Raw genomic sequence first — 24,847 nt, 5'->3', positions numbered from 1 at the left:
AATTTACAAGTGGTAGCTTTGCTATTGGAAGGAAAGAGAGATGCTCTTTTCCATTTGGTCCAGCCTGCAAAAATGGCAGTAATCGTGCAGAGTCTGAGATTCACCTTACGAGCTAATGAGTTAGCCTGCCACAGTTCCATGGATGCTAGTACAAGACTCTAGACTGCTCGCTTAAAAACAATTATTTCTCATGGCACAGAAGGCAACGTGAACTTCGTGTTCACATCAGTTCCTCCTTGGTCCCCTAGTGTTATGAGGTGGATGTGGAGCACCCCAGGTCAGAGGATGCACCCACATTGCTTGTGTCACTCCTAAGGATCTCCGATCTTAAGAAATTCTCCATCTTATAGAAGGACTGCTAGTAAATCTGCCCAAATTTCACCCTGCGGGGAGACATTATCTTTTTTATTCCAGCCAGGAACAAACATGCCCTCTGACCTAGTGGGAGATACTATCTCTAGCAGCTGGCTGTTTGATAGGCAAATACCCTTGAAAAGATTGTTCAGGATAAAAACTCACAAGATGTATAGAAGCACCGTGGAGAATTGCCCTCCAACAAAAAAATCCCAGGGAAGGAATTGAATTGGTGTGTCATGAATCATGTGCCCATTTTGGATCAAGCACTTTGTTCCGAGATGTGGGGTAGTAGTATCGGCTCTTGTCAAATCAACTTCCCACCCAAGGGTAGGAGTCAAGGTCAGTTACTAAGACATTAGTGTTTGACAAAGATGAGTCATACTTATTATGATACAGAATTAGAGTATAAATTACAAGGCTGAAAGGGTTAAGATGGGTTATGAAGAAATATGTCAGTCATGTTAAGGAGTTTGGAACTTTTTCTATGTGCAACAGCAATTTATTAATTTTATAATGGAATAGTGTGTTATCTTTGGAAAGATCACACTGACACAGACTTTAGGGACAGGAAAGGGTAAACAAGGAGAAAAGTTAGGGGACTATTACGGTAGTCCACGTAAAAGATAACAAAGGCCTGAACCAGGACAGCAGGGTTGAAAAGAAATGGGCAAATGATATACTGGTAACATCCATAGGGAGAGAAGACAGAATCAAGGACAAACTTTGCTTCTGTTTTGGGAAACTTTATGAACTGAGATGCAGAGCCTAGAAAGAGAAGTAGGTTTCAGGAAGGCAAGAAGACAAATTCAGCCTTGAAAATCATAAGTTTAAGGTAGGATGGGTCACAGAGAGCTAGGGTGAGGAGATAAATTGGGAGACATATTCAAGACATGAGAGAGAAGTGCACTGGATAGAGTAGAGTCCAGGACAAAAGCTGAAGAGCACTGATATGCTAGGGGCCGACAGAAGAGAAATCAGAGGGGGAAAGAAAAAGGTTGGAAAAGAGTAGCCAGGATGGTTAGAAGAAAACTAGGAACAGACAGTACAAAGGAAGCCAATAGAAAATTCAAGAGCAGAAATTGACTTTTTTTTTTAATGCTGTGCAACCTGCCACAGGACAATGTACCAAAATGATGTAATGAGAACTAAAAGCAAAATAAAGAACTCAAAGCAGTTTAAACAATCTCACATGCTTCAGGAAACCAAAATTCTTCTGTTGTAAGAAGGGAATTCCATAAGCCTTAAAAGAGCACTGTGGGGATAAAGTAGACCCTGTTCTCCCATTTCTCACAGTAAGAAGACAGTGTGTCCATCGTTTTCCTTTATCACAGTGAGTCACTGTGACCTCCACGTGGCTCCGATTATACTCTTATTCCTAGATCTAACTCAGTCACTCTTAAATATCCAGTTATTCCATTTGTACTAGTATTAATATAGCTCTTTTTGCGCTCCATGTGCCTCCACACCCTCCCCCACCTTCTTCTTATGTCACTGATACCAAGTCACAGATTAATTGGCAAGGCAAATACAAATGACATTTTATTTCTGCTCATCTCATTAATATAGATCAGCTCTGGCTGATTAGTTCTCCTCCAAACACTGGCTAAAACAGGTCTGTAACTTGGTGCTATACAGAGCAGAATGGTTTGTGATTGCTTTGCTTTTCCAGGGAAGACACAATAGTTTTTGTTTATTTTGTGCGTGTGCACATGACACTGTCTCACACTCCTTTTTTCTTCCTCCAGAACTGGCTCAAATAAAATAAACATTCTTAGCTCTTTCTTTAGAAAAAGGGGGAGAAAAACTCATGTGCCAATCCAAGCAGAGAAAGAGACAGCAAAACAGGAATAGATTTGGAAAAGCACTTTATAATTCATTACTATACACTGGTAACTCTTAAAATTTTTCCTTTTATGAAAAAGAACTGAAAAGTGTTGTAAGATCAGAAACTAATAAAAAATCACATACTTTTAGAAGATTTACCACTTGCTCCTTTTCATTTTATTGACTATTACCAAGTTTCAATGTGTTTCAAATAATTAAATACTGCAACTGGGACATTAAAAATACAAACTAATTTACCAAAATAATTGTATTCTGAATATTATGTACAATATTATACATTTTACATTACATAAAGGGTTTTTATACATAAAGGTAAGATTTGATTCATGATTACTGAAAATCCAAAATACATTTGAACAAAGCATTCCTATGCATACATACATAATCACTCATATGGGATAATAAAAAACCATACATGAGTGTGGTTATTAAAAAATAAAATTACATTCATACAATAATAGTACAAATTGAAATCAGTTTTAATTTGAAAAGTACTATTATAAAACCACACACATATGAATGAATGATATAACCTAATTCTATTTAGTTAAAAATTTTTATACTTGAGACTGAAATATGTCTCTATCCCATGGGAAATTTTTGATTTTTAATTTTAAGGGATTTGTATAATTCATCATCATTAAACGTGTATCCATGGATATAATGCAGACCTAATCCCAGCAAACAGAAAAGTCATGAGGGTCAATCATATCACCTTCTGTACTTCACCATATAGTTTTTGAACAATATATTGTTCAGTTGTACGGTTTGGTACTTCTTCATATTCATGCTTGTCATCAGTGATTAAGTGTTGAGGCACAGAGTTTACAGGGAAATGTGTATTACTGTCAAGAATTAGATACTAAAACAAGGCTATCACTGGGTGACTACCGAAAAAAAGAAGGGGTGCTCATGTGGAAAATGCCACCCATACACACCAAATTCGTTATTAAACAACGTTGTCAGTCCTTTAAAAAGGTTAATATGCTGATGTGTCATACCTTGTTTGAATCCTGAAATAGCTAAGTCCAGAAGAGTGCCATGTAAGTTTTAGTACTATCTCACTTTTAAATTTAATTCAAGAGGAAGACCTGTGATTTTAAGTAAAATCAAACATTTCTCTAATTGATCCGAGAAGCCTGAAAAACAGTGTCTTTATAACAAAAATGTCTTTCTAATTGTATGTCACTGTCTATGAATCTTATCCCAGAGATACACAGACAGGTGAAAATTCTATCAGAACTATACATAAGAACCTTGGAAAGGCACCAATTAGTAAATTGGCCATTCTCCTTAAAATGTGTATAGCATTTTTCAGTATTCCCTATCTTGAAATTCTGCATTTCATCAAAGGCAGACAGCAGAACACTTGGAAACTGGAAGACAGAGAAGGAACAAGTTGAAACATATACAAAATCAAGGTCTTTTCCAACACCACATAATCTGCGAAAAATGAGATTCAGAGCCTAATGTCTGCTATATCATTTTTCTTCTCGTTCAGGTCTTGCTTGAATATAAAAAGAAGCTCTAACCTAGGTTATCAAAATATATTCATATAAATGTATGAGCATTTCTAATACAAAAGTTAAAAAAGGTCTACATTTTTAATTTTTGTAATTAAATATCCTAGAGTTCAGTAGGCAGATTTATTTTTGAGCAGCTTGAAAAGAATCCGACAGCTGAGCTCTGCCTGTGAAATCGGGCATGGCTACATTTCAGCTCTTTGCCGTGACTTCTCAGCGGCAGCAGCCCCATCCTCCTCCTCGTCATCCTCCTCCTCATAATGCTCCTCTCGGCCTTTGGGGTGGTTGTCATCTCGAACTTCTTGCTCTTCTCCTTCATTATTTTTCTCATCGGCCTTAAAGTTAAAAGAAAAAAAGGAAAACTGAGAAACAGGACACTGAGTTAGTGGCATAAATAATTCCCTCTTAAAAAAAAAAAAACAAAAAACAGAAAGAAAACAAGTGAAGAAAATATTCCAATAGGCAAGAGTGCTACTGTCTTTTCTAATCTTCACACTGTCACAATTTCCTAATTCCCAATGTTACACTCCATGGCACCTTAGATGTGCCCACTGGGATCTTTCCAACCACACATAGGCGTCTCCTCCTCACGTGCACAGAGGCACACATGTGCAACAGAAACATGTACATCCTACACATACATTTTCATCATTTTCACCATAGGTCTCTTCAGCGTTATGCTCCAATTCCCTTTTCTTCTCCTCAGTCAAATCTTCCTGAACCTAAAACAAACCAGAGACATCAAGTGGACACTTGGATCATTTCAACACTTGAAGCAACATATTGTGATTTCCAAAAAGTTCATTCGAATCAGTAAAGACAAAACTAAACTAAAAATAAATCTGAAAAGACAAAGATTTGACTTGTCTATTAGCCATGAATAAATGTGTAACATACTTACTAAAAAAATTAGTGTTATTCAGAATCTAGGACTTTTGTGTGTTGAGTTTCTGATTTGTTTGAATAAGGGTTAACACTCCAAGTATAACACCTGAAGAAATTCACCTTATAAAGTTAAAAAACTCCTCTTTTCCAAAAGAGAGAACTGTGAAAGTCTGAAAGTTCTGACAGAATGTAAGTTCTTGTGAAGAACAGGAACCATCAGTCTTACTCAACTAACTGCCTTCAATTCCTAGAGGCATGCTTGGCATGCTGCAACTGCTTAATAAATATTGTTGAATAAATGAATCAATGAATGAATCAATGCAAAAAAATATCTGCTCTTACAGATATTTACAAGTCACAGAAATCAGGCACCACCACCTACACTCTGGTGTAATAGAGAACAGAGAAAAACCTGTATACATACATTTCTATAATTAAGAATAAACTTTTTTGGCTAAAATATCTAGAACACAGAACATAATCATTTCAGTTTCTTCATAGAATAGTTATTAAGCTACCTCAAATCCCTGCATGTCTTTGTATTCTAACACATTTCTGTTTTAAGTAGTTCTCTTTCATGTATGCTATTACTATTATGTGTCATTGATTCTGATTATCTCAAAATGCAAATCAGAGAAAGAATTCAAATATTTTTGATCATTAAATCTCTATTTAATAATCACATCTATGAAAATAGAGGGTGATATATTTTATAACTTAACTATGACAATGGCATAAGAGTAAGTCTTGAGTAACACAAAATTACCTAATTTGTGTGTGTGTGTGGGGGGCAGTATATATGTGTTAAATATCCCAGAAATGGGCAAGAAAAAGAAAGTACACTGGTGTTATAATTAAGGAACAACAAATTAAGGGCTGCATCAAGGTGTCCATAGCCCAGGTTCAGCAGAATGAACGGCACCCATCAGACTCACTCTGGAGGGACCCTGACCTGTTAAGAGTCTACAAAGATGAACCTTCAAAGATGCCAGCCTTCATGAGTCTTGTCTAACCAGTCCATTGTTGGCTGGACTCACAGCCCCTATACCACACTGGAATCAAATAAATACATTGTGGGGACAGATATAGAGGATATTTTGTATTTACGTGTCCTGGTAGAGCGAGCTATAAAGAAGACACTTCTGCCTCACCGTAGGCTGTAGCAGTGGCCAATGACATCTCTTCGGCCCTTAGTCACGGAATGACAACACTCCCCAGGACATTACAGTGGAAACAGTGAAGCACTTACTGCCGACTGTACTAAGGTCTCACTAATTGAAAATTGCTAAAGTGTCCCAGTTGATTTCAGTGAAAAGACATGTCTTATATGGCCTTTATAATGAAAATACACTAGTGAACAGTAAATACTGTAGTTGGGGCTGGGAGGCAACTGCCTTGAGACTGTGGTACAGTGAAAAGAATAAATCAGGGTTAGCACATGTTTGCTATAAAGGGCCAGATAGTAAATATCCAGGCTTTCTTGGCCATCAAGTCTCTGTAGCAATTACCCAAGTCTAGCGCAGCAGTGGCCTTAGACGACATGTACACAAAAAGGCATGGCTTTTGTTCCAGTAAGGCTTCACTTATAAAATAGACCCAGGCCTGTAGCCTGCCAACCCAATACAGACCATGGAGTCAGAGACAGCTAGATTAAATCCTTGGCTCTGCAACTCTCCAAGCTGTATAAACAATAAGGTCATTTGTTTTTACTATGAAAAGTTTCAAGCACACAGAAAAACAATGATTCAATAAACTCCCTAATAGCCATCACCAAGGCTCAAAGGTCATCTCAATGTTGCCATGCCTGCATCACCTATCACTTTATTTTCTGATGAATTATTCTTAAAAATTCTAGATATCATGTAATTTCAGCCCTACCCATCTCTAGACACATTGCACTTTTCTTATATAACCATAATGCCATTATCACATCTAATAAATAATTCCATGGCATCATCTAATGTCTAGTCCTTACTTACATTTTCTCAATTGTCTTAAATATGTCTATTTACATCTGGCTTGTCCTAATCTAAACAAAAGTCATATCCAACACCAATTCCACTTCCTTCTTTTTTCCTTAATGCTATATTATTGTCCAGTAAAATGACCCAGACTCTGGATTTCTTTGCTTCTTTGAGGTGTCAGTTATTTCTTTAGCCTCCACATTTCTTACAAAAGGAAGTTAGTTAGCTTAAAGGCTTGAATGAATTCAGATTCAATTTGCAAAGTAAATATTTTTCAGAGATGATGCTGTAGACTTCATATTTCCATTACATCAGGAAGCATATACTGTCTGCTCTACTTTTAGTGAAGCTAAAGTTGGTCAGTGAGCTCAGACAGCTACAGCCTGATCCCTCCATGGTAAAATCCCCTGACCTCCATTAATCTGATGATGTCATCCACTGATGACTGCTCCTAAATCAACTGTTTTAATTAGGGGTTACAAAATGGTGACTTTCTAATTCCATCATTCCTTCTGTATACACTAATTTCTAAAAAGAAAAACTTGCCTGTATCAACTAGTTAGTTACTATGCTTTAATGTAATGTGCATATGTGTGCATGCTCAGTTGTGTCCTACTCTTTGTGACCCCACGGACTGGAGCCCGTCAGGCTCCACTGTCCATGGAATTTTCCAGGCAATAATACTGGAGTGGGTTGCCATTTCCTTCTACAGATCTTCCCAACCCAGGAATCGAAGGCATGTCTGTTGCATCTCCTGCACTGGCGGGCAGATTCTTTACCACTGAGCTACCTGGGAAGCCCAGTTACTATGCTTGGTATACTTAATTATGATAGCTTTTAAAAGCAGACCTGGGTAGGGTCTAATCATGGTTCTAACAATAACAAGCTGTGTGACCTCTGAAAATTTATGTAACCTCTTTGAAGTTCTTTCTTATCTGTCAAAGAAAGGGGTTAGATAAAAATCAGTGATTTTTAATTTTCTGTTTGTGTGTGTGGTATGGTGGGGGTCAAGGACCGCTTTAAGACTTTGATGAGAAAGTCTTTAGTAAGTAGGCACCTAGACATACATCATTTTGCAAAGAAGTCTTAAGAGGTTCAGACTTCTTTAAACAGTGTATTCCTGAAACATCAGCATTCCTGCAAGCTTGTGGAAAAACTCCGGTTCCTAGGTCCCACACAGGAACAGAAGCTCCAAGAGTAAGGTCTGATCCAGGGATCTGTATGTTTTACACACTTTCCAAGGGGATTCTTATCCACAGCAAAGCCTGAGAGCCACTTGAGTGACAATGAATGTCTCTGGCTAGAGAGATAAATACTGTTTCATGAGTTCTTGCCTCTCTTGGAACCTACTGTAGAAAATTTAGGTTGTGGATCAACTGACAATATAAACTGAGGTGGAAACCATTGATTTAAATTACTCTTTAATTTAGGTATTGCACAAATGAAAATTTTATAATTTTTCAAATTTATGAATATAACTTTTCTAATATTCTAGTAATATATTCTTTACATTTGGGGGCAAGAGTAATTTAAACTCATCTTAAAGGCATTACTGAAATGGGACAAAATGATATGGAGTTTGTCATTTTAAAATATGTTTAGACTAATAACTGCCAAATGTTACTTTTTTACAATGTGGACATGCCAGTTATGTCTTCCACACTTGACCCTCTTTATTATCCTGCTAAACCTGATGGAAACATTTTCTTAAATATCTCCCTGAACCATTGCTTATTACTCATTCAATTCAGTTCAGTTCAGTCACTCAGTTGTGTCCGACTCTTTACGACCCCATGAACTGCAGCACACCAGGCCTCCTGGCCATCACCAACTCCCGGAGTCCACTCAAACCCATGTCCATTGAGTAGGTGATGCCATCGAGCCATCTCATCCTCTGTCGTCCCCTTCTCCTGCCCTCAATCTTTCCCAGCATCAGGGTCTTTTCAAATGAGTCAGCTCTTCACATCAGATGGCCAAAGTACTGGAGTTTCAGCTTCAACATCAGTCCTACCAATGAACATCCAGGACTGATCTCCTTTAGGATGGACTGGTTGGATCTCCTTGCAGTCCAAGGGATTCTCAAGAGTCTTCTCCAACACCACAGTTCAAAAGCATCAATTCTTTGGTGCTCAGCTTTCTTTATAGTTCAACTCTCACATCCATACATGACCACTGGAAAAACCATAGCCTTGACTAGACAGACCTTTGTTGACAAAGTAACTCAAATTACTCATTACTAAGATCTAATGATTTAGGCATTTTAGAAAAAGTCCCTATGTGATGTGGCAAAGTCTAATAAATAGCAAAAACAAAACAAAACAGATCTCTTGAATCTGAATGGACTTGGCTAGCTACCCAGTCCCCATATGTATTCACGCCTTTCTCTGATGCATCAAAGATCTTAGGAGGTGAGCCAGGAACTAGAAGGATGCCCTTAAGTAACCAAGAAGCCTAAAATCCAGAGAGATGGATGGGACATGATCACGGAAAGAGCTTCAATCTGTGATGGACACCGCTGCTTGCTGGCTAATGTTTAATAGAGTTTCTGCCATCTGGACAGTTTCTTGATGTGGTGATTCCCAGGCCAACATGCCACTAAAAGGCAGCCAGGAAACCCTGTACCTGTTCTTATGTGAGTGTTCAATCTGGTTTTACTCAGATTGGGGAAACAGAGCACTTGGGTTTTTCACAGTAGTCATTTAAGCTCTCTATATTTTTAAACATTTAAATCATTTTAAAGTACACACAGCACTTTTTGGCAATGTCACAGTTTGTCTCATTTGCTCATAAGGAGATTAAAAAAATCTGTAAAGTATGCAACACACGGATGGCTTTTCATAGGAATGTCTTATCATAGGAATGTCTTTCTAAGGATCCCAAAGCAAAAACAATCAATGCTTGTTAACAGTCGTTTTTAGATCTTAGAAGGAAAACACTGTTGCACTACGATAAAAGAAAGCAGGGAGAAGGCAGATTTCCTAACATCACACTTGTTTTGGGTTTCTGTACCCTCAAAGTTCAAGTCACAAGTCTGATGGGCTGTGCCTCTGAACAGGTACAACCTGGCAAGATGCAATTCCTCCCTAGAGGCAAATGTGATAAGAAGGCAGGTTGATGGTGGACTGGAAGGAGGGGAGCCAATGGTGGCAATGGGCCTTACATCTCAGGGGTCAGCTGGAAGCCTCTGAGGCTTAAGGAAGAGAAGAACGATGCACATTACCCTGCATTTTACAGTTTTGAGTGCTCACATACACAGCACTCATAGACAACACGCTATGTATTCTCACATACAGCAACCCTCTTTTTCTCATTTTGCTGCACTCCGCTGAGAACTTCGTCTCTATTACTAGGTCTTGACTGGTATATGGAAATTCTCCCTCAGCAAGGGAAGAACTGAGAACAGTGGAAAGAGGTGGGAAAATCCAATAACTAAGCACCTCAGGAACTGCCAAAAAAATAAAATCCAGCCTGAACAAAGGACACTTAGAGGGCAGAGGGGAAAGGTACCCAGGGAAGGAGAGGCAGGCTGGGCTTCTGCTGAGAGCTCACATGGTAGCCACACTAAAGGAAAAGGTGTGATGACCTGAGTCTGCCAGGGTCAGAGAGTGGGGACAGAGGTGCCGAGCTCGGAGTTCTGGGCTGGGCACTGGGGGGGCCTCTGCCTGTCACCATCCTCCTTCCCTCCCACCTCTCTGCCTTTCTTTTCTATCTTTGATCCCTCTTGGATCCCACATTAACTGATAGAATACAGAAGTAAAAAAAAAAAAATTAATCAGTAAATACTGATTAAAATTTTATGTTTACCCTTCTGAATTTTTAAAAAGAAGTCAAGGTGAGCCTCTTCTCTTTTAATCCCTAAAAGATCCCTGACAGCGGACATAATGAAACAAGTAATATTAGTCCAGACATCCTGTTACAAGAGAGGTCCAGATGAATATCTTTCTCTTGCCATATGTCTTCATATTCAAGGCTGCCAGGTTCTCTAACACTCTCTTCTGATGATATGGCTCAGGGGTTTGAGCAGGATGAACAGCAGGATGAGAAAAAGGAAAGAGAATAAGAGGATCAAGGCAGGTAGATTGCATGTAAAACTACAGGTATATGTTGCCAATGTCTGCAAAGAACGATGTTCTTCTCTGTTTTCCTGGTATAAAGACAAACTTCAGCATCAGCTCTGAAAAGCTGACAAATGCAACCAGACGAGGCAGCAGCCTTAGCCGAGGGAGCCCTGCCCATGAGGCAGAACACGGGCCTCTTAGCAGGCTCTCAGGTAGGTTCAGGCTGCCACTTGTCCATCCTCTCCTGCCGCTCCCCGTAGGGCCAGAGTCACACATTTGCAAAGGCCTGGTTGAGAAGCGCCTCTGAACTAGGGCTTTAATTTGCTAGACCATTTTCTGGTCCAGAGAGACACGGAGCCTGGGGCCTGGGCCTCATCCATTTCATATTCCTGTGTTCTGAGCTCCAGTGGTCCATACAGTACCCTTCTGAGACTAACCAGCTCAACCAACAGCATTAATCAATCAACTACACAATTGTGGCACTACACACAACACTACACACTACACACAACTACACATGGTAGATGCTCCACGAAGCTAATTTACAGTAATATGCGAGGGGTTTGCAATAAAAAGTTAACTAAAATGAAATGCTAAGGAATTCTACCCAAATGCATTTTACTCAACTGAGCTCCTTACCTATTTTTCCTTTTCTTCTTTGTTAAATTTAAGATACTAAATTTTTAGAAGGGAAGAGGCTAAAAGTGAAAATGTTTTACATGTCTGGAGAGTGTTAAGTGTGTTCTGCTAGATACCATGGGGTGTCGCTATGAGGCAGGAGCAGTGGCCATGTCTACAGAGAAAGTCTCTGAGGTTTGTCCAGACTCTCAAGGGGCAGAGCTTTGTTCTTCTTTCTTGTGAGGGAAAGAGACAGGAGAAAATATTTTTACAAAGATCACATAAACCTAGGTATGCCATTCCTGGAAGGTCAAGTGTCTTCTTAATTCAAAATTTCTAGGGAAAACAAGAGAAGAGAATTCTATCATCCTGTTTTTATTATCTTCCAAACAAATGTCTCCACGGCTATGGTCCATTTCTCCTCGAAACCATCCTTCCTTATCTAGCCTACGGCTCTCTAAACCTTTCTATGAAAGCCCATTCGGAGAGGTTTTTTCAGGTGAGTGTGAGACCCCAAGCAGTCTGGCCTCCTGCCCTCCCCCTTCCTACCTCCTCTTCCCCTTCTTCCTGGTACTGCTCATCCACGTTGTCCTCCTGCTGGTCTGGGTTTCCTGCCATCTGTTGAAACAAAAGGAGAGGTTCAGGTTACTGAACACTGGAGATGCATTTTCCAGTCATCTGGGACAAAGAACAGACAGGCCACCATGAACAGTGCATTTCAATGCCTCAGTGGGCAGGAAATGATGACTAATCACTCCCAACAAAGCCCAGGAAGCCCATGACCCACTCCTTCTGAGTGCACACATTGCATGTGAGGTAAACTTCCTGTCCACACAGGTCATAACTAAAACCTTTTACATAAAACCTGGCATTTATAGGGCTTCCCTGGTGGCTCAGATGGTAAAGAATCAGCCTACAATGCAGGAGACTTGGGTTTGATCACGGGGTTGAGAAGATCCTCTGGAGAAGGGATTGGCAACCCACTCCAGTATTCTTGCCTGGAGAATCCCATGGACAGAGGAGCCTGGTGGGCTATAGTCCATGGGGTCGCAAAGGTTCAGACATGACTGAGAGACTAACACTTTCACTTTAGGCATTTATAAAATCCCCAGGTTAATACAACCCAGCAATCCCACTGCTGGGCATACACACCGAGGAAAGCAGAACTGAAAGAGACACATGTACCCCAATGTTCACTGCAGCACAGTTTGCAATAGCTAGGACATGAAGCAACCTAGATGTCCATTGGCAGACGAATGGATAAGAAAGTTGTGCTACATATACACGATGGAATATTACTCAGCTGTTAAAAAGAACACATTTGAGTCAGTTCTAATGAGGTGGATGAAACTGGAGCCTATGATACAGAGTGAAGTAAGTCAGAAAGAAAAACACCAAAAAGTGTATTAACGCACATGTATGGAATTTAGAAAGATGGTAACAACGACCCTATATGTAAGACAGCAAAAGAGACATAGATGTAAAGAACAGACTTTTGGATTCTGTGGCAAAAGGCAAGGATGGGATGATTTGAGGAAATAGTATTGAAACATGTATATTACCATATGTAAAATAGATGATCAGTGCAAGTTTGATGCATGAAGCAGGGCACTCAAAGCCAGTGCTCTGGGACAACCCAGAGGGATAGGGTGGGGAGGGACGTCGGGAGGGAGTGGGTTCAGGATGGCGGAACACATGTACAGCCTTGGCTGGTTTATGTTGATGTATGGCAAAAACTACCACAATATTGTAAAGTAATTCACCTCCAAATAAAATAAATTCATTAATTAAAAAAATAATAAAATCCCCAGGTTAAAACCACCCTCCATCATGGCACCCACTTACCACCAAATGTTCCTCCATTTCTGCATTCTGTTGCTTTTGGTGACTTTGTTTTTGCTCTTCATTTTCATCTGGCAAGTTTTCTTCCCTCACTTGCCCGGCTTCTTCAAATTCATCCTCGCCTTGATTATTAGGGTCATCTGCTGGGTTTATATCCTCTACAGCTGCCCTCTGTAAAATTTTAATGAAAAGCAAGCACCACTTCAAAATCCAGGATCAAGTTTAATTTCATTTGAAAGGCCACAGGCTGACAGAGAATTAAATTGTCCTTTACCAGACTGCTCAGGTCTGTCCTTACCAAGACTCACAGATACCCATCCTGCTGTCCAAAGATAAAGCCTCTGCTTTGTCAGAGATGGATGCATCAGAAAGAAGTTCAAAGAGCACTTCTTTCCTGCAAGTGATTCCAACACAGTTCTCAAAGCTCCAATGCCATAAGTAATATGAGCATAACTAGATGACAAGAAAAACAGTTAATGAAAGCCAAAGGACCAAATAGGATGAATCATTAAAATTAGAGATTTAGATAGGCAAATGGTAACTGCTTTCACCAGTTCGTCAATTTTTACAGACCAGTTATTCTTTGCAAACCAGCTGATGTAAGCGGGTGAAAAGCAGTTGAGGAGAGACGAAGCCCACACCAGCAGGGACCCAAGAAGAGGGCCTGTGAGGAGACAAGAGGAGGCTAATTCAAGAGCAGGCCATCACATTCTAGTGTGGATCTAAGAAGCTAAGAGATGTGAAGCTAAGAGATGCTGCACTGATAAGACACAAAATAAGAGGGAATGGGCTTAACTTCTGGTGATATAAATATTTTGAAAAATACCTCCCCCAACCCATCCTACCTCTCAAGTAGTTCTCGGTTATTGTGTTCAACAAATGCCCTTCATATTATCAACTTTAGAATTATCTGGATGTCCCACTTATGATCGCAAAGCACCTTTCAAAATCATATACACCCTCATAAAGATTCAGATTTTTAGAGTGTGAGCTGGGCGGAAATGATGATGCTTGTAGAAGCGTCCCTGATCACACTGGGGTCATCAACAGGACACTTCACTGAAGCAGCAAATGCTTCCCAAAGACAGGGAAGCCTGAGTGAGATTTAGTCTCCAGACCACAAAATTCTACTTCAATTCACTTCAAAGCCTTGAACATGTTCAAGAGCTCACTGCAGTCTCAGCTGATGTATTATCTGTACCTCCCTGGCTAAATACTTTGTTCAAGAACAAAGTGACACTTTTCTTGGGGATACAGAGTGACAAATCATAACCTTCACACTAAACTCCAGTTACTCCACAATCTTGTCATATGGATTTCCTTTTGTGTGTTATCAATAAACTGTGTGGAAATATAGGGGAAATGTAACATGTTTTCTTCAGGGCAAAAAGTACTGAATGTCCTTTGCAAAAGTTTATAAAAATATACAGATTAGCTCTAACTCTAGCCAAGTAATAAAAAAGGTTTAATAGGCACAGTTGTTAGATATTAAAAAAAAAAGGATGATTCATTAAACCTCAGTGAAGCTGGACAAAAATGTTCCTAATTAAAAAATAAATAAATAAAACAGGTGAGACAGAGAGACAAGCAGGCTAATAATTTCTAATTAAGGGAAGGCACAGTAGAAAGGCCAACATTTCCCAACGTGTTATCTAGAGCAAATCAACCGATGAAAGGAGAGTGAAGGATTATGCAGTCAGGTAGCCAATCAAGACAGACAGCATTTCCCAAAAGTCAGGAACTGGAATACCCACCCTTCCCCTGTGCCCTCCATCGCTCTCAGGCTCTTGCATACTCACTCTCTTGCTCTCTCGTGGACACTCTTGCTCCTACACATCCTCTGGCTCTCTCATACTCTCCTGTTATCTATAGCTCTTATCCTTTCCTGACAATATTTCAGGGCTAGGGTTCCCTGGAGCATACTTGGAGAACTGCTGATTGAGGAGCTAGTGGGTAGATATATCCTACCACCTCTCCGTGCAAGTCATAGGGGAAAGCCGTTTCCATCGAGGTTGCTTCAAGCAGCTCGGGAAGACTTTGTCAGTGCTTATCAAGAAAGAGTATCAATCCTCCTCCTCTCAGTCCATTGGACCAACATAAACAGGGCCCAGAGGACAGCAGGACCCAGAGGACCACATTCTATAAATGTGGTGGTTGATTTGCTAGCAAAAGATGACAGGAGAGCTACAGTAAGTTGTCAAAATCATCTACGCCTAAGTGCAAAGACACACTTACAGGCAAGGTCAAGGTCCCATACCACCCAACTGAACTGGGAGACTTGGTCCTTTCTTGCGTAAATGAAAAGAATAGCTTTGGTTATTATATCTCTACTTGTTAATACTCTAATTTTTCTATGGCAATATGGTATCTGGGAAATGCTTTTCATTTCTCAAACCTCACATTCTTAGCTGTGTGTTTACTGAAATAGTCACCGGACTGCTGAGAGATTACACAGTCGCAGGACACACATTCACAACCGAGCAGACTGCTCAGCGTGCTCCATGGTGGCTGACCTCCTTTCTTGGGTTCTCTCTCTAATTCCCACATTTGCTTTGTTGTGTTTTCTTTTTCATCTTTCAGAATTACTACATACTACAGTGCCTCTTTTTGCTCTTCTATTTTAATTTTACTAAAGTCCCCAGAGGGCAACTCCCTGGATGTTTTCCCTGAGCAACCTTTAACCCATTCTCATCACACAAACACCCCATGGTTGACAGTTAACAGTTACCATATAATTATGTAAACCACGTGGAGCTGGAGTTACAGAGTCAGGTAAACCTTTATATTTCCTTTCTGCCTTGTGAGTTCCCAAGGGTCATGACCGGATGAGAGGACACTTACATCTCCCTCGGATTCTGGGTCAGCTTCATGGGGCCCTTGTTCTTGCAGCTCATGTCCATTCTCTGGGTCTTCTTCTGCCTCGTCTTGGTGCTGGTTATCTCTCTCATAGGCTAGCAAATCAAAGGAACCCTTATCAGCCCCAGTGAACCAGACAGGATTCTTCCCTTTTAAAGCCAAGCCAAGCCAAGCTACTGGTGGGCCTTCCTACAGACCACATCACTCACTCTCTTCTTTTAGGTTAGCTCAACATAAAGTACACGTCTCAGCTTTTCTGAAAGTTATCTTTTTCCCAGTCCCTATATCTACAGAGACAATGTGGATAACTGACATATTCTAACTCTCTAAAACACATGTTTACAACAGAAGCTGAATTTTACCCCATTATGCCAAAAACAATGATAGAAACTTTCTCCATAAAATAAAGCCCAATCAATTGAACATCACTAAAATTATTGACAAAATTTTGGTAATGTCAGAGAAAATAGCAAGGTACCAAAAGAAGAAACGGATGCTATTTCAGGAAATGAAAGAAATGGTAACCCCATTTGTGAAGCTCAAAACCAAATTCAGCCCATCTTGTGTTCTCTGAGGTGGTAGTGATGATACCACAAACATCACATATTTATACTCACACATTTACTTGTTACTTTTTGAAAAAAAAATTTCAATACAGAGAATTTAGACAAGAACACACACACAGATATCAGAGGAAAGGTTAAATACATGGAGAGTATTTAGCCTGTAGAAAATAAAGATACAGGTAACTTACTATTATGTTTCAAGTGCACCAAGGGATCCATTAAATAAAAGGGAGAACAAATGGTTCTCTAGTCTTTACTGATAATGGAACAAAAAAGCTTCAAGTGTTGCATGGGGGCACATAAGGAAAACAATTTCTTGACTATCAGAGCTATAAAATATCAGAATAGGCTATAGAGGGAGTTCGGTAATCACCTTCCATTAGATTCTTTAAGGAAAGGATACACAGCTAAGTGTTAGCGTTGCCAGAGAGACGGTTATTCTCTAGTTCTGCTATCACAGTAGGCAGTATTTGTTAAGTGACATATAGATGTGTACCACGAATGAAAGCTACTAGTGACTTAATTTGAAAAACTTTCAAGGTAATAATCTATATGTCTCCAAGGTAAGAAGAAAATGTAGAGGTTTCCTAAAGCCTAATATTCCTACGACAATGTGCTAGAAATAAAAATAAGTATTAACGTACAAGAAGTTTAGGGGTTTCCCAGGTGGCGGCACAGCGGTAAACAATCTGGCTCAGCTAAACAATCTGCTTGCCAATGCAGGAGACACAGAAGATGAGAGTTTGAACCCTGTGTGGGAAGATCCCCTGGAGTAGGAAATGGCAACCCACTCCAGCATTCTTGCCTCGAGAATCCCATGGACAGAGGAGCCTGGTGGGCTACACTTCATGGAGTTGCAGAGTCAGACACGACAGAGCATGCAAGCAAGCCTTCCATGTAAGAAGAGTAAAGCACTATTTCCTCTCTACTTTAAAATGGCAGAGAGCAAACAGATTATCTTGGGTTGATTCAGGCCATCAATGTGAACTTTTTGGGAGGATAAAGGAAAACATATCAGTGACAACAAAAGACATATGGTGCACAAATCTCTGTACATATAGGTACCCTCCACTTTTTGAAAGTTTGTTTTATGCCATTTCGCTTTTATGAAAGATCTATATTAGTACCTGTTTTGGCTAACTGAAAGAAATCGGAAGAGGATGTTCAATTTTATGAAAATAGGTGAAAGCAAAAATAGCCATTTAGTGTTTCATTTGTAGAGAGAGAAAGCAGGTATGGAGGCAGCACACACCTGAGCAGAGAAGCAAGAATGGCACCACCCACCTCCTTTCCAGGACCTACATTCAGCATCTCAACCTCACACCCCCAGAGCTCTGAATGTGCTGGTGAGCATCTGTGCTTTATCTCAATTTATTTTGTGTATCCGTTAGCAAGATGTGTCCTATGGTAATTGTTTCTTCGATCTACACCATTTCAGCTTACAAACAGTTTCAAAGGAACACTCTCAGAGAGCAGGAGAAACCTGTACACAGGTATGCATATGTCTCTGAGTTGACATTATATATTACCCAGCAGTTTTATTAAAACATTCATCATCTAAGAGGCTCACCACCTCCTTCCTCTTCCTGGATGCCCTGGTCCTCCGCTCCCTGAACGATATCATTATCCACAGCATCGTAACGAGCTTGCTGCCTGCAAGGAAACAAACAGTCATCAACTCCGGGACACTAGTAGCACAGTTTGACATAAGTCGTTTATCTTTAAAGAGAGTTACCAATGAATTTTTCAAAATTCTTTTAAAAGCCATAAATATATTTCCTAAATGTATCCAATTAGGTTTAATAAGGATTCCAGGTACACTTTCAAAGGATACCTTATAAAAGATAAAATGCTTTTCAAAAACTAAAATGAAGCTAGCACAACACCTGACAGGTTAATTGGAGATGTAAACTGTTACTTTCAGGCAGAAAAAAAAAATGTTGCTTATTTTGGAAGTTAAATATTTAGAATTTGATTTTCAGTTCAGCCTCAGCTCCCATGAGCAAGAGGAGCCCCTCCAGTTCACAGGGAAGGACTACGAGGAGCTGTCTTTAATCTGCCTGTGGACACTGGAGGCCAAGCTATCCAGGTCGGTCAGAAGGCTACCGTGGCTGCTCGGGGCGCTGCAGCCGGCCCTCCTGGAGCCCATCCTGCCGCTGTCGGGCTGTCTCCCTGGCGAGGAGCTGCTGCTGCTGGTGCTGCCGTAGCAAGTGTCCCTGCAGCCGCTGCTGGTGCAGGGCCTCCTGCTCCTCCCTCAGCCGCTGGGCCTCCTCCGCCCGCTGCACCGCCAGCCTCTGCTGTTCCAGCTGCTCCTCATACGGCGACTGGAGTCTGGTGACTGGCTTGGCTGAAGGATGCACCTGGGGAACAGTGAGCAAGAGCAGTCGGGTGCCCTGGGTCTGCCCTTCACCCATTTCTCATGACACGGGCAGAAGGCAGGGCTGGTTTATTAATACCTCTCTGTCAGATCAACTGTCTTGTATGTTAGGTCCAACACCACCCACTGCCGGACTCCACTGCTAGTTCCCTACTCTCTCTGAATCACCCTTGGCTTCTTTTAGCAAGAAGCTTGGCTTCCTTTGACCTTCCCCTGCTGTTGGCATTAATGCAGATATTTTTAATGTGCTCCCTCTCAAATGGAAAAGGACACAACAGAAGAAATGTTTCAGCTTTAATTAAATGTATGCTCAAAAGACTTTGGTATAAGTGGGCACTTAATAACCTCAGACTAATTGGGGCAATGTCTGAGCTGAAGTTGAGGCTAAGGCTTTTCCATGAAGACCTGAAGACTTTGGGAAGCTAATTAATTCCAGCAAAGCATACACCAATCTCAGGCTAAGCAGAGCCAAAAAAGGTCAAATTTCAGGTTAGGGTGGAGAGGCAGAATCACTTTCCTTCAAAGAAATAAAAAATGGATGAGGAGAGGATTTTCAGATTAAAGGAAAATCTGATCCAGGAATTCTTAAAGTCTGCTTCCATTAAGCAATCTACCACTCTCTCCTCCATCCCCCAACTAATACAAGCACGTACAACTCTCACCAAAGGAAAGAGGGTGCGTGGTTGAGGGAAATTAAACCTAGTAGGGAATTATTTTGGAGGAAAGCTTATGGATGCAAGACTGGGAGAGGCTTCTTCACACTAAGTGTGCAACAGTCTAAGAGTAAACCTACAGGTGCCTTTACACCTGCTCAGCCAATCCTCTAGCAGCTTGAAGTCTTGAAAAGTTTGAGAGCAAACAGAGCTTCAGAGATGTAAATAAAGGATGATCAGCATTCATGTAAGAGCCAGGTAGATTGTTGTCAGTATTACCTTAGAGGCTGTGTAATAAAAATATCTGGCTGCTTCAGTGTTGCTCTCAGTTCTTTTAAAGTATCATTTATAATAATAATGTTTTCATGAGTCTTACTTATGTGAGAGGGGTGTGCTCAGTGGAGTAAGAGGGGTGTGGAGTGAGAGGGGAGTGCTCATATGGAGAAGGGAGCGCTCAGTGGAGTGAGAGGGGAATGGAGTGAAAGGGGAGTGGAGTGAGAGGGCAGTGCTCATTTGCAGAGGGGAATGCTCAGCTTGAGCAGACACTGGTTAAACACACTCACCCAGTGGCAAACCCTCAGCTTTTGATGACTTACTAACCACCCTGAATTTGAATATGTGAAAGCCAACACAGGATTTAACAGTAAGTGAACAGGGAGACAAGCACCCTTGATCACAGAAAATGAGTCACTTCTTGGCATCAAGATGCCCATGGGCCTTGAGCACAGACTGAGAAAGTGCAGGATGAGGTGACCATCTAGTTTCCTAGTCTGTTAAAGGGATGTGCCCAAGTCTCCCTTACTGTGCACTCTTTTCTCTTTTCTCTTCCTTTTTTAAAAAACTTTAATTGGAGGATAACTGCTTTACAATGTTTTGATTTCTGCTGTACAACAACATGAGTCAGTTTTAATATACACATATCCCCTCCCTGTTGAGCCTCCCTCCTACCCCCACCCTACTGTGCATTCTTGACAAATAAACACCTACAGCACCTTCTCTTTTCCCCAGTCACCTTTCTGGAGTAAGGCAGCTGTGCTACTAATGTCACAACAGAACATTTAAATAAGTACATGGAAGATTTAGTGAAATCACCCCCATTTTATTTTAGAGATTGTTACACATGGGCTTTTCCCTTGATGCAGTTGACCCTTGAACAATGTAGGGGTTAGGGGCATGGACCCGCAGCACAGTGAGAATCTTCATATAACTTTTAGTCAGCCCTCTGTATGTACGGATCCTCCACAGCCTCCCTGTGGGGGCCCTTCTGTCTCAGTTTCCCATGTTCAGATTCAACCAAACACGGATTTTCTAGTGTTTACTAGAAAAATCCTTACAGAAGTGGCCCTGCGAGGTTCAAACTCTCCTTGTTCATAGGTCAACATTATGTAGAAACAAAGCCACAACCTCTACCCCAGCCGACTGGTTGGGCAACCTCATACCTCAGCGTGAACCTCCCCTGCGGCAAGTCTGGCTTCCTTTCGTTCACGCTGTTCCGTCCACTCCCGATCCTGCTCCTCGGGTGATGGGTCGTGCTCCTCCTCGAGGTGCTCAGGCCGCCCGACCTGCTCCATGGCCTCCTCCTCCAGGGCCCGCCTGTGCTCCTCCTCCACCTGTCGCTCCTCCGGCTCCTTGGGTCCTGCTTCTTGCCGGGTCAGTTCTGCGGGAGCCTGAAGTTCTGCCTCCTTCTGGGTGGAAGGGTAAGGTTTTGTTTCCTCTGTTCTTCCAGGGGCTGCTTCATGGTTCTGCCACACTTCACTATTTCGAGACACCTAGGTCAAGCACATCACTGGAAATGACACTCCTCTAGTTTGAAAGTAGTGACAGAATTTCTTTATTACCATACAGGGTTATAACATAAGCAAAATCCTGGAGTCTAGAAATATAGAGTCCTGACTGAAAAGTATGGCTGCAATGGAGTCACTTAACTCTTCTCATTGTGTAATCTCACCTATAAAATAGAGATAACATAAGCAAAATTTCATCACGGGAAGCATACCGTAAGTAACCTAAAAGTAAAGCCTGTAAGTGACCACATCTCAGTAGACTCTGCCCTCAAAAGCAGTCTAACTCCTGTTCTCTCAGAATAAAAAGGCAAAATCCTCATACTTCAAGTGATTGAATACTTACGCAATTTTCTTTGATGTAAATTTTGTCTTCAATAATTATTTGAAAAGAAAAGGATAAGATCAAATTGAGGATGAGTTAGCTTTGATTTTTGTTACCTAATATAAAAAAAGAATGCCATTACTAATGGACATCCATGTAAAATAGTGTCCATTAAATCAGGTACAATAAAACATTTTAATGTATTAAAAGTAATATTTCTTTGTACACCAGAGAAAGTCTGTGAATATTTTATATTATTAATACAGAAAACTCTGAAGAAAAAAAAAAGATAGGTTTTTTTCTACAGAGAACTCCTCTTCTAAAATTGGTGAACTTAAATCAGTTTTCTCTGAAAGCGTCAGAGATTTCTATATGGTCTTCATTTCTTAGAAAAAAGGGGCAGAATGAAGTAAACACAACATCAATAGGGAAATGTGTCACTGCTCTTCCTCCTGCCAAATCCTCCTGATTTTTCTTTATCAGGAAAAATATTTTGTTTGGTCAGACTGTCCCATAATTGAAATAAATGTGAAGCTCTCTTCTTGAATTAGCAGAAACATAACTGAGAAACTGGACTGTATAAATAAATAAACCAAGGGAAAAAGTCTTTTCTCAGACACTTGAGGACAGCTTCTGGAGGTACACATCTTATCAAGTCCTTGCATACCTGGAAAGTGTGAATTGATAGTACCCTGGCTTTACTGTCAGGCTAGCAAAGTAATGCTCAAAATTCTCCAAGCCAGGCTTCACCAGTATGGGAACTGTGAACTTCCAGATGTTGAAGCTGGTTTTAGAAAATGCAGAAGAACCAGAGATCAAATCGCCAACATCTGCTGGATCATCGAAAAAGCAAGAAGTTCCAGAAAAACATCTATTTCTGCTTTGTTGACTATGCCAAAGCCTTTGACTATGTGGATCACAACAAAGTATGGAAAATTCTTAAAGAGATGGGAATACTAGACCACCTGACCTGCCTCTTGAGAAACCTGTAAGAAGGTCAAGAAGCAACAGTTAGAACTGGACATGGAACAACAGACTGGTTCCAAATTGGGAAAGGAGTACATCAAGGCTGTATATTGTCACCCTGCTTATTTAACTTATATGCAGAGTGCATCATGAGAAATGCTGGACTGGATGAAGCACAAGCTGGAATCAAGATTGCTGGGAGAAATATCAATAACCTCAGATGTGCAGATGACATCACACTTATGGCAGAAAGCAAAGAACTAAAGAGCCTCTTGATGAAAGTGAAAGAGGAGAGTGAAAAAGTTGGCTTAAAACTCAACATTCAGAAAATTGAGATCATGGCATCTGGTCCCATCACTTCATGGGAAATAGACGGGGAAACAATGCAAACAGTGACAGACTTTATTTTTGGGGGGTTCAGAACCATTGCAGTTGGTGACTGAAGCCATGAAATTAAAAGACGCTTGCTCCTTGGAAGAAAAGTTATGACCAAGCTAGACAGCATATTAAAAAGCAGAGATATTACTTTGCCAACAAAGGTTCATCTAGTCAAAGCTATGATTTTTCCAGTAGTCATGTATGGATGTGAGAGTTGGACTATAAAGAAAGCTGACTGCCGAAGAATTGATGCTTTTAAACTGTGGTGTTGGAGAAGACTCCTGAGAGTCCCTTGGACTGCAACCAGATCCAACCAGTCCATCCTAAAGGAAATCAGTCCTGAATATGCATTGGAAGGACTGATGCTGAAGCTGAAACTCCAATACTTTGGCCAACTGATGTGAAGAACTGACTCAATGGAAAAGACCCTGATGCTGGGAAAGACTGAAGGCGGGAGAAGAAGGGGACAACAGAGGATGAGATGGTTGGAGGGCATCACCAACTCAATGAACATGAGTTTGAGTTAAGCTCCGGGAGTTGGTGATGGACAGGGAAGCCTGGCATGCTGCAGTCCATGGGGTCGCAAAGAGTCAGACATGACTGAGCAACTGAACTGAACTGGCTTTAGAGTGGTAAAGAAACTGCCTGCCAATGCAGGAGAATCAAGAGATATAGGTTCAATCCCTGGGTTGGGAAGATCCCCTGGAGAAGGAAATGGCAACCCACTCCAGTATTCTTGCCCGGAGAATCCCATGGACAGAGGAGCTTGGCAGGGTACAGTCCATGGGGTTACAAAGGGTCAGACATGACTGAGGCAACTTAGCAAGCACGCTGGCTGGCTTTATAGGAAATATCTCTCTGAAGGATTCTAAGTGCTTTCAAACACCTGTCATTTATCTCCACAGCATCCCTGTGAGAAAGGTTAGGGCAAGTAACTATTACCTCCATTTCATAGATAGAAAAACTAAAAAAAAGTCAGAGTCATTAAAAGATCAATCCAGTTGAACTTGGATGGAGAATAGAACCAGTTCCCACATCAGGGCACTGACTGTGTTTTCTGAAGTTCAGAGCAATGTAAGACCCAGACAAAGAGTAAGTATCCAGGACACAGAAGCTGTCCGTGAAGGAATGCTTTGCTCAGACTGAAGATTCAAGTGAAGTCCACTTATACCAACTTAATTATTCCTATAAGATGATGAGAAGACGAGCTGGGGAGTCTTCTTAAACACTCATTGTTTACAGTGTGTTTGTCAGGGGAAAGATCTGATTACAAAAGCAACTCGGTAAGAACTAATCATATGGGTGACACCATTTGGGATGCTCCACTTAGGAAACATTCTTAAACAACAAGACTTAATTTTATAAAGAACGGGAATACAAAAGAGTGGATTCTGTTTTTAGACCTTACTCTCTTGCAGTTTCATGAAGGTCTTAAAATACAAGACCTGGTTAAAAAACTTTGACATATGCTATATGACCTAGTACAGTATCAAGTTCAAATATATTATCAACTTAGTACTTGAGTGGGGTGATTATCATATAATATCCTCACAATCATTTAACCTTCTTACTCTACCCCAATCCCCCCCCAAAAAAACCTTAAAATACTCAGACATGATAGCTTCTTTCAACCAAATAGACCCATATGAAGAAATAAAACTAGTTTAGTGTTTGTCAGAAAACAGGACAGCAGTTCTCAAAGTGTACATCACCAGGCCAGCTGAAAGAGAAATGCAGATCCTCAGGTTTCATCCCAAATTAGCTGAACCTATAGGCTTGTTGTTCAGTTGCTCAGTCATGTCTGACTCTTTGTGACCCCATGGACTAGCCCACGAGGCTCCTCTGTCCATGGG

General features: G+C 40.8%; 1 protein-coding gene across 4 annotated transcripts in view; it reads right to left on the bottom strand.

Annotated features, from left to right (window-relative positions):
• Positions 1-2,205: 2,205 nt before the first annotated feature.
• GOLIM4 (golgi integral membrane protein 4) overlaps positions 2,206-24,847 on the bottom strand; it is an 84,273-nt gene continuing 61,631 nt past the window's right edge. For 2 of the 4 annotated variants that reach the window (XM_027541851.1, XM_027541868.1), the window contains 8 exons: positions 20,984-21,313; positions 18,621-18,874; positions 18,085-18,167; positions 15,934-16,043; positions 13,096-13,263; positions 11,800-11,868; positions 4,367-4,447; positions 2,206-4,060 (listed from right to left, as the gene is read on the bottom strand). In XM_027541851.1, coding sequence (XP_027397652.1) covers positions 3,911-4,060; positions 4,367-4,447; positions 11,800-11,868; positions 13,096-13,263; positions 15,934-16,043; positions 18,085-18,167; positions 18,621-18,874; positions 20,984-21,313 — 1,245 coding nt within the window. In that variant the 3' untranslated portion in view covers positions 2,206-3,910. The remainder of the gene's footprint in view (positions 4,061-4,366; positions 4,448-11,799; positions 11,869-13,095; positions 13,264-15,933; positions 16,044-18,084; positions 18,168-18,620; positions 18,875-20,983; positions 21,314-24,847) is intronic. The other 2 variants (XM_027541860.1, XM_027541877.1) reach the window with 1 other exon arrangement.

Source organism: Bos indicus x Bos taurus, chromosome 1 (genome assembly GCF_003369695.1).
Source record: "Bos indicus x Bos taurus breed Angus x Brahman F1 hybrid chromosome 1, Bos_hybrid_MaternalHap_v2.0, whole genome shotgun sequence".
In the NCBI taxonomy this organism is placed as follows: Eukaryota; Metazoa; Chordata; class Mammalia; order Artiodactyla; family Bovidae; genus Bos; species Bos indicus x Bos taurus.
Note: the sequence above shows the minus strand (reverse complement) of the source record. Positions and strands in the feature narration are given on the sequence as shown.